The 20,772-nt window shown below is 36.9% G+C and overlaps 1 protein-coding gene across 1 annotated transcript in view; it reads right to left on the reverse strand.

Moving 5' to 3' along the window:
* Positions 1-20,772, reverse strand: part of LOC107295587 (tetratricopeptide repeat protein 7B-like) — a 79,318-nt gene that overhangs the window by 30,010 nt on the left and 28,536 nt on the right. Inside the window, 2 exon segments of the mRNA XM_015824901.1 lie at positions 3,084-3,224; positions 16,754-16,851. Coding sequence (XP_015680387.1) covers positions 3,084-3,224; positions 16,754-16,851 — 239 coding nt within the window.

Here is a 20,772-nt window from a genome sequence, read left to right on the forward strand (position 1 = left end):
TTAACCATAGAATAAGAGTTTGATGCTATTTTCTTTATTCATATCTGTACCAAGGAAAGTTATGTCATATTTATCGTGGTTTTTATTATCGCCTGTTCACCGCCCTGAGTCCCGTAAGGGAGATAGGGCGGTATATAAATTCAATTAATAATAATAATAATAATAATAATAATTCTTTTTCTATCTTTCTTACTTTTTTTCTCCACTTCTACTTTTTTTTGAGCTTTTTTCTTTTGAAAATCTTTTTCTTTGTCAAGTCCTGTCCAACTTGACACAACTTTATCTTTTAATCTTATATTTTTTAATAAATCGGTAGTTATGTACATAAAAGTATGCTAATCCTTTTATGCTTTAACTAAGGAAAAATCAGAGTGTACATTTATTCTGAAATACATTCATGTTACAATATTGGTTTTTCAAACGAAAACTATACACGTTTTAATAACTGTAGATTATATTTTCAAGTATATTCCTCCCATGATTAACATGAATTTGAATACATGAATTCAGCATTAAATCCAGAATCTACTAAAATATTTTATAATACACGAAATAATTTTAAATTTGTAACATCTAACATGAAGAAATGTCACCGTTTACAAATCTATTTCTGGATGTAATTCAAAGGTTGGTTTTCACTGACTAGACTGCAGTTTTCCACACAAACCATCCTGTTATTAGGAGTTTGGCAAAAGCCTTCTTTCTGATCTGCCAACCGAAATTAAGATGTTGGACTGGGAGCACAAAGATCCAGGTTCTTGTGCAGGGGTAGTCAACCTTGGCTCTTTTATGACTCGTGGACTTCAACTCCCAGAATTCCTGAGCCAGCCATGCTGAGGGGAAAGGGAGAGGAATTCTGGGAGTTGAAGTCCATGAATTCTCGGTTACCCTTGTCAGAAAAGTACATCTAGTTTTCTTTTTGAAGTTGTTCCAGCCACTAGTTAGCAAACTATTTTAATTTCAGCAAAAGCTGGTCCATACTTGCTACATCCATTTTAAATATACAATATATTTAACAGAATCTTTTATTGATGTCTCTATTCTGTTTTTATGTTTTTAAACTTTGTAAAACATCTTTAAGTTAAAGGCAGGATACAAACTTCACACACAAATATTTCCTTTGGCTAAACATCTTTTCCTTGGGCTTGAAATAAGATTCAAGCCTCCAAGATTACAGATGCATAAAATGGCTATTCCACATGAAGAATTCATCAAGCATTCTGGATTGCTTGTACTACTAGGACAATACATTTAGCTTCTCAGAAATAATTAGCTATGCCCAGCAACCACAGGAAAGGCATAAATATGTTTGCTGTCACAGGGGTGGAAGGAATACTATACACCCTGTCACTCTGGACGTATTTAAAAACAGAAGTGTTGCATAGTATTTGACACTGGAAGCCAGGATTTAAGATAGGGAAAAGATGAGAGGTCCAATTACCAAATGCTCATGGTCCTTCTAGGTCTCAGAGATTTCCTTATAAAATAAGTAGGTTTCACCTTTTTGCCTAGCTTGTATACATAAATACAAAATGATATAAAATGTTTATATTTGACCAGCATCAGTAACTGTTATATAACTTAGCACCCATGGTAATCTCCTAAATCAATCAATCAATCAATCAATCAATTTGATACAGGTAGTTGTCAAACTTACAACCATTCGTTTAGTAAGTCACTTAAGAACCGTTTTACTAACTTAACAACTGCAGTGATTCACTTAGCAACTATGGCAAGAAAGGTTGTAAATTGGGGCAAAATTAGTTTAACAATGGAAATTTTGCGCTCAGTTGTGGTCATAAGCTGAGGACTACCTGTATTTACAATTTCCAAGTTCTGATTTGGGATTAAACTATCTTCCTTCAAATTCTAATTCAGATTTAGGATTAAGCATCTTCCTCTGTACACTATTTTATAGTGTAGTGTAGTGTAGTGTAGTGTAGTGTAGTGTAGTGTAGTGTAGTGTAGTGTAATGTAATGTAATGTAATGTAATGTAATGTAATGTAATGTAATGTAATATAATATAATATAATATAATATAATATAATAATATATATTATCCTTCAAACAAGTATAAATGCTCCCCTAATCCTTGAAATAACATTATTATCTGAAGTGGACTGAAGTGGACTAATGGGGGCTTACCTAGCTTCACAAAGTCCATTATGTCACATTAACTCAAGGTGAACTGCCTAATGTAAACATGCATAGGTGGGCTGCCTGAAACAGAGCAGATACCTGATTAATCATCTATTGCCACACCAGTTCCAATTGTTAATCAGGGATTGCTTTTGTTTCCCTACACAATGTTCTTTTTAGAAAGTGGACATATATTACCTTACTAGTATTACATATCATTTATAACATACTACATCAAAAATAGCATTTTTTAAAATTAGACTATTGGAACTCCTGAATGTACATAGCTATTTCTTATGGGACAGAACATTTTTTTCCTGTCTGCAGTAATCAAATCTATATAAACCTAAATTAGCCAAGCATTAAAGTATGACCAGAAATACTTCCTAAAATTCTCAATTAAAATACTAATTTATTCACATAAAACATATATATCCTCCCCAAAAATTCTCCCAAAACTATTTTTAGTTATTTTTATCATTTGATGCATTTTGAGAAAGCACTTTAAAAATATATATTTTTCAGGTGGCATTTATCTTTTCCACCAAAGCTGCTGCTTTTTGTCCCGACTACATATTTCTTGAGTAATGCCATTTTAAAGTTCATGAAAATAATGTCACACCTAATTTGCAGTGTGACATCTTACATTTCCATGCCTTAACATCTTCTGTCCAGCGGCTGGGGAAAAAAAGCAGGGAGAGGCAACCTTCTGACAAGCTTGTTAAATAGTAAATGCTCCCTTCTTCTAATCCACAGTTTTCATAAATTAAGCATTGCTGTGTTCTGGCCTTCAAACGAATCAAAATGCCACATTCTGAAAAAAGCATCCTTCTAAGCAGCGTTTATATGCTGACATCCAATAAAACATTCTGGCCTGCTGAATGCAGCAAAGCATCTCCTGGGGCTAATGGGTAAGAAGAAACAACCGCTCAGTCCCCATTACCTGCATGAAGCCAGATCTGAGCCAATGTCATCCAAGGATGCAGAGGACCCTGCTTTGGAGTACTACTCTGCAAAGATGAAGCCACCTCTGATAGTGCCTGCTCCACTCTAGAGGCTGCTATTGATGTCGCATGGACCGAACCTATGAAAGGAATGACAAATAAATGATTTCAAGAGAAAGGGGGAAAAAGATGCAAGCTCTCACATGCAGGTGTCTAAATTCTTCATTTTAATTCTGTGTAATGTAAAATAATTTATAAATCCCCAAAATCTATACTTCGGGGCACGTGTAAGACATTTTTTTAAAACTTCGTTAGGAGGTTAGTGTTGGTGAACCTGTGTTAAAAGGCTACTAGTGGAAGTGACAAATGAGACTGGAGCAGCCATTGGGAAATACAAAAGGTTTTAGCTGTCAAGTAGAAGTGAGTAGATTTGTGAGTACACAAATGCTAAGGCCCAGAGGGAGTGCAATAACACTATGTGATAATTTTGTTTACTTGCTCTTTAATGCAAGTCTTTGTGATTTTTTTTTTTACCCAAAAGGGATAATTTGAAGCGTATATTAAGAGTGGAAAAAACAACAACGTATTACATGGAGAGTAGCCTCAACATTTCCCTTAACAGAAATTGAACGGCATAAATCAACCTGTGGTCTGCAGACCCCTGGGGGCCGCAATGTCGTCACAGGGGGTCCGCGAAGGCTTGAAGAAATGTTATGATTTAAATCTTGAGTTAAGTCTTCCTGGCCTGTGGCCATGGTCTGTGGCCACAAAAGGTATTTAAAGGGGGTCCTTAGTGAAGGAAAGGTTGAGAACCACCTGCATAAATTATAAAAGTTCTCCTATCAACAACACTAGCAGTTAGAAAAGTACACAAAATGGACACTTAATCCAAAGTGATCTGGAGTATATAAAAAAGCAGATTCAGAGCTATTAGATCTTGATATCGCCTCATTTGTTACCATTTGTCAGGTTTTTAAAATGACTAATCAAATTTCAGTGCACAAGATGGTGCCAAATTGTCATCAGCTATCACTACGCATGTAGAATATAACAGTTTTTGCTGCAGTTTCTAATTATGCAACATTTACATTTTTTTAAATGTTCATGGCACTTATTAAATAGATTCTACAAGTACAGCACATAGGCACATTCCAAAAAAGCTTAGGTTGCCAAAGAATTTAAGTGAAAAGCGAAATATTTGTAAGAAGAAGACAAAGATAAATTCCTTCTTTGTTGAGCTATGACAATCTTATCACCTTCTCTGGTTCTCTTGATGAGAATTCTGAAACTAAATCTACCTTTTTTCTTCACAAGGTAATGGTATATGTTTACAGATAAGATTTCTTAGACACCACAGATGAACATGTCTGGTTGAAGCTATTGACTTTTTTGTCTGAGTCATACAATCAGTCATGACAGTGCTCTTGATTTTTGTCTTTTTAACAATATACAGCTGAAACTGTTCCTTATATTCAATAGGGGAAAACATTATTCATTCAGTTTCTGTTTGCTATACAGTTGGTTAAGGTAGAAGAGGTCTGTAATATTCAAGACTGAAGCAGAGATACTGGAGGAATTTCATCTATACTTCATGTATTCCTTTCAGGTTTTTAAATATATATTTCACACTCCTACATCTGGATCTTACACAAATATATCTGAAAGTCAGCAACATTTATTTTAACAGAACTGACTTGAATAAATGTGGTCAGGATTAATCTTACAGATAGGCACTCAGGGAGGACTTCTCACATATGTTCAATAGCTTTAATTCAAAACTTGTACTTACATGGCGTATTTCTCAGGACCTGATCATCTTGTTTTACTCAAGTCCTTTCTAGCTAATAAGGGGGTCCATGCAAAGGGGGCATTAAAAAAAAGGCAAAATAGTGGTTGCATTCCTTCCTTTACATGCCTTCCATTACAACACATATAAAAAGTAGATGCCCTACATTATAATATATATAAAAAGGGAGATAGGGCTTAAACTGTACAGTTGCATCCACATCCGTGGTGAGTTGCCACAAGCTGCCCCCTTAGTGCATGGTATTTTGGAAGGTCTCTGGGCCTTTGAAAGCCACTTAGGTGTGCAGGGAGCATCCGCTTTCCACTTAAGCACTTTGGAGCTTAGTTACTATGTATTTTAGGCTTTTCATATATATATTGAACAGAAATATTGAAAAAGGGATCACTGGAAAAGGAGAATGAGAAAGAATGACATATTCATCCTGCTCAACAGCATTTGAATATTATACTAGTACCAATATTAATTCAAGTAATCAGATTTCCTCATGACCAGGTTCAAACTTATTAATTAAATCCTAGTTAGCCTTCTTCACATAGGTATTGTTATAATGCTTAATACAATTAAGGCAAGAAAGGGTAGGAAGATGGGAATATTTGTTCTAAAGATTCTCAAATATACTATCCCAACTCATTACCAACTGTTTAAAAACCAGGAGTATTATGTTTACAATTTACACTGGTATATTGTATAATCTCAATTTCTCTAACATTGTAATCACACATTCTTGAAACATAGCACATCTATTGTTATTTCAATACTATACTATTCTTTTATTTTTGATCACCATGTATATAAATTTGGCCCAATTAGCAGATCTATACAAATTTTACAAATGAAAATGTGCATGTTTAAACATAGCTGGTAAGCCAGAAGTCCTATGAAGAACCTACAAGTTTGCTCCTAAACACACAAGAAAACAAACATTTTTTTCTGGCCTCTCTTAGAGTTGTAGTAATGAAAGAGGAAAAATCAGAATGGAACCAATTAAGGACTGATTATATAATCCAGACAGTCTGGTGTACCTGGATGCATATATTTATATATAGTACGGTGTTTTGCATCTTGAATAGAGGTTAAATAACCAGTCTTTACTAATATTGGCTTCATGCAAACAATGGTTGGATGGAAATTTATGGAAATCCAACATACCTTGAGGTATGTCAAATCTCTAAACTTCTATTCTGTTCAGACCTTAACACAGATATGAAGAAAAAGTTGGAGAAGATAGTACTTGGGCATTATTTAGCATTTTATCTTATGTCTATTTGAGGAATTATTACTGTTACTGAGCTATCATTGCATTGTCTTGGATATGGCCATGCATCAGAATGAATGGCCTATTTTAAATTCCTTTAATTAAACAAGAATCTGTCATAATTTGAAGAAGGAATACGGCAGCTTGTCACTGTGAAAAGGTGGATACTGAAATTGTGAGCACTTGGGCAGACAATAAGTTTTGTTTTTGAAAAGTTAAGTAGAAGAAAAAAAGGAGAACGGTTTCAGTTCTACTGTGCCCCTGTCCTTGATGGATTATGAGAAATAACATTATTTTAAAATGAGTTGATCACTATTTCCAGAGACTCTTTCCTTCCTTGCTATAAGATGAAAAGTTAATTTTCAATTAAATGTCATGATAATGATGTCTTAGTTAAAAAGATGAAAAGAATTGGAATTAAGCAAAACCATGCAATGTAAAAACGTATTAAAATTCACATGCACATAAATTAAAACAGAAAGAAAAAGCAGGCTTCAAAGCATGTAGAAACAGCAAAATGTGGAGCATGCAGAGATCTGTATGCCAGTGCAAGCAAATCACTGTCTAGACTAAGAGACAGTATCTTCTGCAGTACTAGATAAAATAGACATATGTATTTATGGATAAATCTGACATGACTTTATTTCAACTGTACAATTCATCTCTCATTCCCAATATATAAAAATACTTCTGGATTTTTGGGGAAATGTGTCTAACAGAAGTGAAACTTGTCTTTCTGTTCTATTAATTATTAATATTATTCTGTCCATGAAATTGTTACATGAAACTCAACAATTAAGAAAAATCTAACTCAATGTATTCAACTAATAGGATCAGGAAAAGTCAAAGATAGCTAATAAATAATAATAGAATAAAGATTTCAGATCACTCTTAAGTATCAAACAAAAATAATTTTCCTATTATATTTTTTAAATTTTGAACTCAGGTTTTTTTCTCGATTAGCTTCATTTTTTCTTGTTAGCCAAGGAGCTAGAATGTAATTCAACTTCCAACTGAGCTGGAAAAGTCACTGCAATGATACATAAATATGGCTGCTTATAAAGTACATTCATGAATATCCAAGGATTAACTCCTTTTTCCAAAATGTATTTGTTTGGAGCCCTCCAGAAATTAATACTGCCTCTTGAATAACTGAAATCAAGTGACTAGATAAGTGCATTCAGATCTCATAGGATTACAGCTTCAGGGTAACTTGAAAGGGTCTAGAGCAGCAGCCTTGCTTTGCACAATGTCAACTTCCATGGCGAATGGACAACATTTACATTCTGTGGTGAAGGGAGAGTGTTACTACAAAATCTTTAGAAATTTAAGAATAGACCTATATAGTAAATGCTACTTACAAACTGAAAAAAGGGAGAAAAAACCATGAAAGTAAGCATCTGGAGGGTTGCCTTTAAACAACAAATCAAACCATAAATTAAAATCACAAAAAATAACAGCTATAAAATAGAATTACACAAATGCAATTACACTTCTGATAACCTTCAAACTGTAAGCCAGTTTTCTTGTTTTTTCCAAGAATTTTGAACATTGCACATATGGACTTCAAATCAGATAAAATTTTAATAATGATATTGAAGTATTTAATTTATTAACCTGCTTTCAGGCCACATTAACATACTGTACAAGCGCAACATAGAGAAACAATAAACACGTTTTTCAGAAAGCTAGAGAGGACTTGGAACATTTTTATTCATCTGAACTTAAAGGGAAAACTCTATTCTGCTACACAAACCTCATGATCAAGGAGAGAAAAAACCTAGAACTAAGGAGAAAATTCCTGACAGTTAGAACAATTAATCAGTGGAACAACCTGCCTCCAGAAGCGGTGAATGCTCCAACACTGGAAGTTTTTAAAAAAGAGACTGGACACCATTTTTCTGAAATGATGTAGGGTTTCCTGCCTGAGCAGGGGGTTGGACTAGAAGACCTCCAAGGACCCTTCCAACTCTGTTATTCTGTTACTTTCAGGTCAAGGCAGAATCTAACAAGGAGAATAGATATTTAACCCTAAAAGGGCATTTTTCAGGGAGTTCAAATGATTACTGAGAATTTCATAGGAGCTGGATAATTCACAGCTCACTTCTATGTTAGTGTTTCTTTTTATTATTATTATTATTCCAGGAGGACCTTGAATTATAGGCTACCCTAAATTAAAATATTTCAACCTACCTGGACTGCAATTTATAATAATGTTTTGGTGTCCGATAGTGATATGCAAGACATCTGAATTCAAAACAATTATTTTGCACTTATGGAAATTCACTTCTAAATGGGTCAAAACTATTTAAAACATAGAACAGTTCATTTTAAACTTAAAAGCACTGTTTATAACTCAAAATGGCTTTTTTTAATTCAAAACAATTCAGATTTGAAGCATTTACATCTACATATTCAATTTTTTTAAAATGACACTATCTACTAAATTTCTTAGTCATTAGTGTTTGTTGAAATATAAGCAAATTTAATTTCTTTAGCTTTCAGGAGAAAAATAATCCCAGAAAGGTTCAATTTACACTCTTAATTTAATTAATTCTTACACATAATTGCTTGTCCACTGAAGCTTGGTTCTGATGCTTATCCTTTAGAAAAAATAGCTCTCTAATTACAGATTATAACAATATTCTGAACTATACCATTTTAGATTAGAGAGGAGAATCTGAAACCCTCTTTTTCAATGCTTCCCCATTTAAAAACCAAACACAATAACTACTGCTGCTTGTGAGAAATCAGCATGTTGAAAATTGGCTGCATAGTATTCTTACAGGTATGATACTTTATTTCTGGACTTGCAGACTTAAGGGGAATTGTTAGAATTCTTCCATATCAGTTTATCATTTTCTTATATGTAATGCAGCTTGCAATTCTTAGAACTGCGAAGTATTTTAGTGAAGAAAATGCATGAACAAAATGTATGAATAGCCCTAAACAGGCAAATGGGAATAGAAAAAGCATTAATATAAATGCACAAAAACTAATATTTCAAAGTTCATTTGAAAAAGAATCCAACAACATGATTTATATACATCAGCTACCCATTTATTAACCTCTGTCATTTATTTCTATCCTAGAGATGATTTGTTCATGTATCTTTAGTCAAATGAATAGATTAAATCAATTTAAATAGTTCATCCTCAAATCATGCTAGGATAACATGGAAGAAATGTCTAGGAATGAAAATTATTGCCAATTATATTTAAATTGTTTCAATCAATTTTATTATTTCAAACAAGAAACTATCAAATAGTAAAGCTACTGAAAATGTAGCATCTAAAAGCAATTTAATGAAAACCTCTGTGTTCCTAATCATGCAGGAGATACTCCACTTTATGAAAAGATGCAGCATAAAAAAATCGATGAAACAATGCTGCCTCTCTCTGCCAATTACGTCAAACAAAACCGACACATTTGGAACAACCAGATTTAAAACTTGCTTCCCATTGTAGCAACCTGGGTTTTTGATGTGGTGCATCCCTTAAATCTTAATCCCTAATAAAGGAGCTTTTCCATATTTATAGTTTGCATGTTCTGAGTCACAGCACAAATATTTTGTCTTTCCATCTAAGCTTTTAATTAACAAAATGGCCCTCAGGTCTATCAGTTGGAATTAGATGCAGTGTTTTCAGGAATGGGCACAACAATTTCTCTTGTTGCATGCCATTAAATCTGAGAACGAACCCTAATAAAACAGATGGTTGGAAATGCTGCGCTAGCAGGTGCCACTGGCCAGAGCAATAGCTTATTACGCCAACACTTGCTCTATCTTGTCAAGAAGACAATGGAGCCCCCTAGTGGATTCTTTAAAGTAAAGCCTTCCTAGCTGCTAGATGGGGAAGCCAATTTAAGAGGCTATCTAGTTCAGGGGTGTCAAACTTGCAATGTCACGTGACGTGACGTGACTTTTTTTCCATTGCCGGCAATAGGGTGGGTGTGGTTTTGCTATGATGCATCCGGCCCGTGGGCCGGCAGTTTGACACCTCTGATCTAGTTGAATCCACGTAATGCTCTCAAATGCCTCAGTGATAAGGCTTTAAAAATAAAAAAGTCAAATATGTGATCCATAGGTTGTGCTTATACCAAATTGCAAATTTCAGTGCAATTTGTGCTTAGCAGTTACAGAGATTATCAGAAGCACCCACAGAGCAAGCTAGCACCTATCATCAGAAAGAGGAAAGCTGTTTACAGAATGAAGGTTCGCAGGGCTCAGGAACGTGGTCACAAGATGGATTGGTTGCATGGGGCCAGACAAAGGAATCAGTTTTGGGAGGTGAATGAGGAGACTGAGGAGACATAAACAGATGGAGGAGAGATTCTGTCCTTGATAGAGGTGAAGATGTAGAGGAATCAGAAGCTAAAAAGTGAAAGAGAAAAATTATAAAGAAAATGCCAAAAATAAAATATGAATGGATAAATTAATGGAGGCCAGGAAAGAAAAAAAATGTATAGACCTATTTAGCTATTATTAAATGGAGATGGAATCATTTCCACACAGAAAATACTATTATTACAGAATTATGGAAAGTCAGAGACAAAATTAAAACTATGTTTTGATGAAAGCAAGCAAGGAAAAAAACCCAAACCAATTTACTCTAGCAAGACAAATGCTATTGAAAATACTTCTTAGCTATGCTATTTAATGTGAGATAGAAGTACACATTCATTCTAGAAGTTAATGCATCTCTTTCTCGCTGGATAACTGTCTGCAAGGTTTTTAAAATTACTATTATATTTCACTGACAGCAAACATAATAAAACTATTTTATAGCTCTACTAAAGAACAAGATAATACTATATTAGCCAGTAAAGCATTTTTGTTGATATTCCATTTATTTCACTAACCTTTTCTCAAAAACTCCTGTTTGTGATTCTGCACAATATCAATCTAAACTAGTTTTTCTGTTTTAATCCAACAACAACAAAAAAGCAGTTAAGCAAATAAATAAATAAACCAGACAATGCTATTATCTTTAAGCAACCCTAACATTTTCTTTTAATTCAGATGTTATGGTTGAACATCTTCCCCAATTTATTTGTGCCAGTATTTATTTATTAACAGAGGCTTATATGCCAGACAATTCATTCAGGTCTCTTAGCATTTTATACTTCCTTCTTCTTGTAAGAGTTAAAATACAGAAGTGGTATAACATGCCAGGTTACAGTACAAAAATAATAATAGCAACGAAAGTTACTAATAAAGAGACCAAGTCCACTGAGAACAAAGTATCCAAACCTTACACTGCAAAAGTATTTGGGAAACTTTTCATAGTTAATATATGAATGGATGAAAAATCTGGATTCATTAAGTACATACCACCAAGATCCTCCCTGTCTAATGGTAATTTGCAGAAGCTATAGACCAGGGCTTTTCAACCTTTTCACTGACTGTACCACTTTTAGAATATGGCAATATTCGAGTACCACCAGTTGCCTAGCAAGGTGTCAAATCTTGACAAAAAAAAACAAACAGAAAAAAGTGAATAAGTATAGGTAGTCCTTGACTTACAACAGTTTGCTTAGTGACTGTTCAAAGTTACAACGGCACTGGAAAAAGTGACTTATGACCATTTTTCACACTTATGACCGCTGCAGCATCCCCAGGGTCATGTGATTTACATTCGGATGCTTGGCAACCGATTCATATTTATGATGGTCACATTGTCCCAGAGTCATGTGATCGCCTTTTGCAACCTTCTGACAAGCAAAGTCAGTGGGGAAACCAGATTCACTTAACAACCATTTTACTAATTTAACAACTGCAGTTATTCACTTAACAACTGTGGCAAGAAAAGTCATAAAATGGGGCAAAACTCATTTAACAAATTTCTCTCCCCCCTTTTATATCCTCTTCTCTCCCTTTATATTCTCTCTTCTCCCCCCTTTTATATCTCTCTTCTCTCCCCCTTCTTATACCATCTTCTCTCTTCTTTTACATGCTCTTATCTCCCCTTCTTTTATATCCTCTCTTCTTTCCTCCCTTCTTTTATATCCTTTCTCTCCCCTCCTTTTATAGCCTCTCCTCTCTTCTCCCCCTTTTGTCTTCCGTGCACCTCCAGCTGATTCCCCTCAAGGCTGTGCTTCTCAGTCTATCTTTTGCAGTCCTCTTATCTTTCCCCCATTTTTTTTTTCTCTTCCTCTCCTGCCAAAACCTCCTTTTATAGCCTCTCCTCTCTCCCCCCTCCTTTTCTCTTTCGTGTGCACCGGAAGCACTGATCCTGGGGCTTCTGTCTTGCCCCTGCAACCCTGCAGAAGTGCGTGCCAATCCTGGGCTTCTGCCCAGCCCCCATAGCCCTGCAGAAGCGCTGGTCAGCTGTAACTGCTCCTGGTGATCCTGGGCTTTGCTCAGCTCTGACAGCCCTCCTTCGAACTGGGTCATTTCCAACCAAGTTGCCTTTCTAACCAAGTTCCCTCCCTCCTTCCATGACTTTTTCCTTCCTTCCTTCCTTCCTTCCTTCCTTCCTTCCTTCCTTCCTTCCTTCCTTCCTTCCTTCCTTCCTTCCTTCCTTCCTTCCTTCCTCCCCTGCTTCTCTTTCCTTTCTCCACGCTCAGGAAGGGATGACAGGAGGGGGAGAGATTGCCAGTGCTGCCGGTAGTCATGTTGCCGCCAGCTATAACTGTCCCATGCAGGCAGGGGCGGTCCCAATGAAAGGGAAGCCTGGTGGCTTCGAGGCGAGATCAGTGAGCAGGCGTGGTGCTGATCTACCAGTGGGGACCATCAAAGCTGGAATGCGCTCAGCCTTAGATCCACGGGGAGCTCTGGAGCCAGCAATCCCCCCGCCTCTGGGGATACACGGAGAAGGCGTTGAGCCGGGGGAAAGGGAAGCACTTTTCCTTTCTTGGCAGTCAGCAGGGATGGTCAGCAGCAATGCTGGGCGCTCGCAGCCCTTTGTTGGCCCTTTCCCGCCAAAGCCACCTCCTTTTATATCCTTCTCCTCTCCTGGAAGCACCAATCAGCTGGAACCCAGTGCTGATCCTGGCGCCTCTGCAGAGCCCCGACAGCCCTGCAGCTCTAGCTGTCTCTCCCTCAGGCTTGTGCGGTGCTGCCGCCACTTCAACTCATTCCTCTCCACCCCGCTACCACTTCGCATACGACGTGCCAGGTGGCAAAGTACCATTGGTGGTACCCGTACTACCGGTTGAAAAGCCCTGCTATAGACTAACATCACCATTATTTGCAGCCACCTTTTATTTCTTAATGCAACAACTGTCTGTGAAATAGTATCATTCCAGTAATTTTACTGTACATAATAAAATATAAATGTTAATCAGTTTAATTATCTAGATAAACTGAATCAAGCTGTGTCCTTCTATAATCTACAGAGTTTATTGATATTCCAACTGGTGCCAACCCAGCTCCCTACCTCACATGGGATTTTACTTTAAAAAAAATAACAAATTTGCAGCAGACATGCTGCAAAACAAAATGAGAGTGCCTTTATGCTCCCAATGTGTTGAAAAAGCTTTATTCAAAAATAACCAAAAGAGATTGCAAACCAATAGGCAGTTTAGAAGTATGCCCATCTTTTCAGGAAAAAATCCTCAATAAACAAATATAGTAAGAATTAGGCTGAAGGAATGAGGGCTAGAGATAATGAGAAACAACAACAGCAATCACTTTATAAGAATACCCACAATATGTTCTCAAAATATGAAAATGTTTACCATTCTACAAAAGATTAAAGATCCTTGTACTAATAAAATGAATGCTATTATTAGATAAAATTGGCTCCTTTCAGAACTGTAACGGATTAAAAATTCACTGGAACAATTTTGAAGACGTAAATGCACAAAGGGTCATATATACATATATATAGAGAGACAGCTCAATATATATCTGAAAGGCTATTTGTATGATCCTGCATCAAATCCCTTGGAAATCAAACTTTCAAAATAAAACATACCCAAATATGCGACATTCTATATTTTACTCTAACAATTTAGAATTAACTTGTGAAACAAAAAATCCATATTTTGAACCATCTTGTAACAATATTTAGACATAATCTAATACTTCAAATCTTTTTGATACAAAATTTAGTATAAAAAGGTAATGAAGTGTCTTATTTCAAGGCTTATCTTCTATACATCTATGTGTATGTCACAGCATTTACAAAAATTGGGGTAAATATCCCTGAGTTCCTAAGTTAGTTCCTAAATTTTCTTGAGACATGCATGACAACATTCAAACCACCTCAATGAAATAGAGAGTAGAACTCATGGCTATCACATAGATCAGACATGTCAAACACAAGGCCCGGGGGCCGGATGCGGCCCGCGAAGTGGTTTCATGTGGCCCGCGAAGCCATTCTGGAAACAGTGAGGGAACGGCCCCCTCTGCCTTGGCCCTGGCCCAGGCCGGCCGGGAGCCAATGTACAATTTTGTGGTGCCATCTATGCTGAAACGCATTCAGTCTTAGCTCCACAAGGCCGTCTAGAAATAGCGAGGGACCAGCCCCTGCTGTGTCGGCCCCGCCCCCTGGGTGCATGCTGGGGAGGTGTCACCCTTTGTGAGGAATGAAGAAATGGACTATGCCTTGGCGCTTGCCCCAGTCCCACCCCCTTCTGCCAGACACCCTCAGATCTGTCCCACTCCTGCCCAGGCCCCCACAGGCACCCTTGACGCGAACGATGTAGAGCTGGCCATGCCCACCCAGTAGGCCACACCCACTCCATCCACGCCCACCCAGTAGGCTGCACCCACCTGGCCCCCCGAGGGCAACCACAATGCTGATGCGGCCCTCAATGAAATTGAGTTTGACACCCCTGACATAGATACAGAGCATTAGTAGTTATTTTATCAGTCTACCTATGTAGCTGTCTTTCAAATTTGTATAGTTTCCCAACTCATAAAAAGTGATTCTGGGTGACATACAACAATGAATTAAGCTTTCATCAATTCCCTGGGTCTGGTAACAAAGCCAGGTCTTAAGGGACCTCCTGAACATCAATGGGGATGAAGCTAACTCCACTTCAAAGGGGGGGGGGGAGAAGAAGAATGATCCATAAGGCAGGCACCATGGCAGAGAAGGTCTGGCATCAGGGAGCCACCAAGCAAAGATCCCAACAGATAAACCCACAGCATATCTACTTTATTAAATCTGATGGCAAGAGCACATGTAATCGGGAACAGGCCGTCCCTGAGATAACCTGGTCCCACATCAAGAAGGGCTTTAAAGGTGAGAATTAGACCAGAAGTAAACTGGCAACTAATGCAGCCTGGGAGCAGTGGTATACTATATGCTTTTTTGGGAAGGGCACATAACTACCTGGGCCATTGCATTCTGCATCAGCTGAAGCTTCTGGATACTCCTTAAGGACAGCACTACTTGGACAGTATTACGTAGTCCAATCAGGACATGACTAAGGCATGAGTGACTCTGAGCAGAGCTTCCTAATCTGGGGATGAGTACAAGTGAAGCACAATACAAAGCTATGCAAAGGCCCTCATAGCCACAATTGTCACCTGATCTACAAGAAGGAATCACGAATCTAGGAGGATCCCAGATTACACAGTGAACCAGCATAAAACTGCCACCTACTTCCAATCCTCTGCGCTCTGCATTTCAGATGCTCAGTGTCTTGCTTTTACAAACAATTACAGCCAGGTGATTGTGATTTGTGATTTTTTTTTTTATCAGTTGCTCTAAGGTAAGATGGGCGGCCAATAAATGAGACAGATAGACAGACAGACAGACAGACAGAGACACAGACACACAGCCTATTCAGAAGAATGGGTTCACACTTATGACTACAGTGTTTGCTTAATGATTGTGGTGATTCACTTAATCACCACTGCAAAAAATGTGATAAAATTAGGTCCAATCATGTGGGTACCTCAATTTAGGATTATATCAAATTATGATCAGAAATATGATCCCAAGTGCAGTGATAAGTCAAGGACTATATGTATGTATGCGTGTGTATGTGTATGTGTGTGTTTATGTATTCAAAGAAATACAGAAAGTAATTTTATTTTTGAAATCTAAGGGTTCATCTTCTATTCCTTATAATATTACTATTTCTATCATTTATATTTATGTGGGTAGAGAGATTAATTCCTAAACCTATGGCAAATAAATTATTACATTGAAAGAACAAATTCTTAAGCCAAACACAAACAATATGAAAAAATAAAATCTTCAAAGAATGGAGAGCTGCAAAAGCAAATAATATAGTATACATAGGGTTAGGGTTATAAGAAGAATGAAACTTGGAAGTGTGATCCTGCCAAAATCCCTATCTGGAATACAGAAACTGTCACAATGGATTTGGCCAAGAGGCATTTAATAACAACAGTATTTCAGTTTTGCATCCTACCAAGCCTTTGCTGACAGACTCTGAAATTAAATGACTTTATAGCAACAATTTTGCTTCAAAGTGAAATTTATCATCCAGATAACCTAAAGAGATTTAAATGGGACTTTAAAAGTGACGAACAAGTAAACTGATATACTCAAATAGATTGTTTCTTCTAAGAATGTATGTCAAAAACTGAATTTAAAATGTAACTGTTTACACCCTTGCAAAGATATATAATAGAAAACAGATATTGTGTCTGACACTTTGTTTACAACAGAATTAATATTCACCTGTTTCAGGATCACTGAAATCTGGGAGAGTGATTGTGTTAAGCTGTCGCCTGTCAGCAATGGCTCTGTCCAATAAACTGCTGCCACGTCCAGAATCACTGTAGGAAATAATGCACTTTAAATCACTACAAGAGACATCATACCTTTGTGTACGTGTATATTATATGTGTATGTGTAGCTAGGCTGCTTGGAAAGGATTTGAAACTACATTGTCTTTTACATATTTACCTTTCAGTTTCTGAGACTTCTGAAGTAGTTAAAATTCAGCCATTATAAAATGCATTGTTTTTATTTGACTGTTAACACACACTTTTCTATAGGAAAGCAAGGCTACTTAGTGCTGCAAATGCAGCAACAATGCTACTAACAAATGATAAAAGTAGGACAAATTCTAGTTTCTTCATGCCTGCTTTAAATTGTAAAAGGACATCCTAATTTTTCATCCTGGCAATTTCCTCTTAGTGAAACTTCTAAATCCATTTTCAAGTAATGTCTTCTATGTAGAGAATAAAACTACTTCCCTTCTTTGTTCAGCTGCTATAAAAATGGTATAAAACACACTCTGCAAGACACTGAAGTAGGATTGCTGGACACCTAATTCCATGTCCAATGAATGATGCAATTACAATAATCCACAGGAAACAGGACGGAACCTTTCATCAAGCAATAAGTATTTCATTAATCAGCACACATTTCCTAGAAACTGCTGCATTAATTAGCTCGTTACATGTGCCCAATATTAATAATGAAAATAATGAAGCTAAAAGTTATTCGTCTCTTTTGGATACGTGGCTGCATGGTGCAGGGCGATCTGTTTGCCTTACTTCTTCTAATTTGATATTCCTTACATGAGTGATAAGAAGGAAGTGATATTATTAGCCAGAAACATATGTTAGACCTGTTTCAAACAAAGTCCATTCTGTGTTTTTTGTAAACCTGGTACTGTGTTTTCCTAAAAAATAAGACCCAGTCTTATTTGCTTTCAAAAGAGGCAGTAGGTCTTACTTTCGAAGGATGTCTTGTTTTTTCCCCTGAAATTGCCTCGCCTTGTGGCAGCTGCACCAACAGCCCCATCCAGCAGGCCACTGGCCCGGTTCTGTGGCTGCTCGTGGCCACAGGCTGCATAACCTGTCGTGCCATGCCGCTGCCACAAGGCGAGGCAGGTGGGAGAGGGAGTGGAACTGCCCCAAGTGCCCAAACACATTTTGCCCAGAGCGAGACTGGAAACTTCGTCTGCTCGCAAGTGGGGCGCTTGAAAACCAAGGCATTCACTCCGTTTCCAACAGCCCCATTTGCAAGCAGATGAAACTTCCAGTCTCCCTCTAGGCAAAAAGTATTTGGGCACCTATGGGGCGCCCAAACACTTTTCGCCTGGATGGAGAAATGACGGAGACTGGAAGTTTTGTCTTTCTTGCAAATGGGGCGGTTGGAAACGGAGTGAATCCCTTGGTTTCCAAGTGCCCCATTGGCAAGCAGACGAAGGTTCTATCTCGTCCTCTGGATGAAAAGTGCATGGTACGTCCGGATCACCTGCCTCCCCCCCGCCTCTGTGTGTTCGCCGCTGCTTGTGGGGCCACGCCCACCCCAGGCTTATTTTTGGGGTAGGGCTTATATTAGGCCCACCCCCCCAAAATCAGACTAGGGCTTATTTTCATGGTGGGTCTTATATTTGGTGAAACATAATATATAAAATGGTTACAATAAAATAAGAAGGCTGTTGCTATATAAATAATTTTTATTGTCTAATGACATCCACAACTGAGTTCCCTAAGGTATAAAAGGGAGTTTGTTCTGGGCAGATCTTCCTTTTCATACCTACAGCATGTCCCCGTAAAAAGGGTAGCTCAGTTACCCTTAGTAACAACTTAGCTGCTCTAGTGCACAAAGCATTTAGTAAATGACATTGACTTGGTTTCCTATGTTTAAAACATGAGTGATGATCCATTAATGAGGAAGTCTTTTATTGTGTAATGCAAGTTTTATGGGATTGTCATGTCAATCAATTTACAAATTTCAACTAGTTCTACAGGCAATCTGCTCATAGATGGTAAGCATAATCAAGCTATTGAATGAATGGTGCCATATGTTTATCTTTCCAATGTTGTAATATCAGTCTTTTGGATATAGTAAGGGCAAAGATAATGCAGATATGTTGCCCAATTGTCATATTCCATGTAATAGGTATGTAATTCAAGAGAATATCATTCTTCAAAATTTTAAATGTTTGTCACACAGTCATAATTCACTACTTTCTCCCAAAATTAAGTATAGGACATGGTGAAAACATGTGTTTTAACAAAATATTATCCTTATTACAGCTCCAACAGAATGCTGTCTTAGACAGATCTTTTACATTAAATATAGAGGACTCCAATAAATTCTAAGTTATTATCTTTTGTGTGTAAGTTGAAGTTTAAGGTCCATTGATGCTCTTGATATAAAAATTAAGTCACTTTCCCATTGTCTAGACAAGATAGGAGCCTCTAATTCTTTATTCCACTCATTTCTTAGTATCTATAAAATCCTATTCTTCCATATAAATTTCCCTCAGTAATGATAGGTTTTTTTTCATAATGGTGTATTTCTATTAAGTTCATTGAAATCTATTACCACTTTTATCATAAATACACCCATTCTAATATTTAAAATGTTCTCAAAACATAATAGGAGAATCTAAATTAGGTACATAGGCATTAACCATAGCTATTGCAGTCCCTTCTATTAATACTAGTGACCTCTATTCTCCAAGTTCACTGAATCTCCCTTTTCATTGCCAGAAGTTCCTCAGTAAACCAAGAACCCACAGTAGAGCTCTAATCTATAGCCTGATTCATCTCTGAATTCCAGAGATTCATGAAAGCCTCAGCCGAGCTGTCTATCAATTGCCAGTAAAATCTGCAAAGCAGCCAGGAATCCATCTGAATCTTTCAATCTTTACAAGAAGATCGTCTTTAATGTACTGAGTAATCTCTGTAATTGCACCAAGCTTCCATTATTGTTACCTTGATGGGCAGTTATAGTGCATAGTAAATTTACTTATGCCTGTGGATAAATCTGCTGTATCTTAATCTAGTATTCCCCAACTGGATGCCCCAAATGTGGTGGCATTATAATTCCCGTAATTTCTAGCCAGTAAGATGGAGAAAGATGGAATTTCTCTTAAATTTTTCCACAAGATTCTTTATAGATATTCTAACAATGCTTATCTTCATCACTTAAAACAAACATTTACAAAAATACATATTTTAAAATATTAATCTAGCTCAATGATTCAGATTTTTCCAATTAAAATGAAGAAAGCAATACTAAGTACCATATGTTAAAATAAAATCAATACTGAAAAAAATGGAACAATTGAACATCTCATAATAAACTACATTTTATAATTTTTAAAACTATGTATTATTTTGTTTATCAGATGATCCATAATTCACATTACTGAATCCATAATTCTTACCTGGGATTAGTAAGATTGTAACAAGACTTCCAGATCTGCAACATGTGTTTACAAGTAAGGAGTGCCTCATCAGGGCCCCTGCAGAGTAATTCCAATTTGACTTTTGAAAACAATAATCTAAGAGAAAACAAATGTTAAAGCTTCTTTATACTTTTATACAGGTCCATTATTTTGTACTTCCAATGAAAATAACATTGTTTTAAAGTAAATGCATGAAAAGGCAGAACAAGAAGAAATAGAATTGCATTTATTTCTATTATAACGCAATTGCATTTAGACTTTTATTTCAGTATGTCTAAATAACATAAAAATGTAATGTGTAGAAAGACAACTGTGTGGTATATACAGAACAAAGAAAAAGCTGGGAAGGGGCGTTGTCTTACCTGAACGCCTTTTCTCAGCACGGAGATGGAGGATCCACCCATGGGTAGTAGACTGTATTCCTGCCCAATCAGATTAAGTCAGCCAAAGTTGCCACGCCCGTCCTGGACCCAGATTCCAGTCTTGACGCGAGCGAAGCCATTGACTGACATAGGACGTACTGGCTCAGAAAACTAAACTA

This window comes from Protobothrops mucrosquamatus, unplaced genomic scaffold (assembly GCF_001527695.2).
Source record: "Protobothrops mucrosquamatus isolate PMUCROS unplaced genomic scaffold, P.Mucros_1.0 scaffold2409, whole genome shotgun sequence".
NCBI classification, from domain to species: Eukaryota; Metazoa; Chordata; class Lepidosauria; order Squamata; family Viperidae; genus Protobothrops; species Protobothrops mucrosquamatus.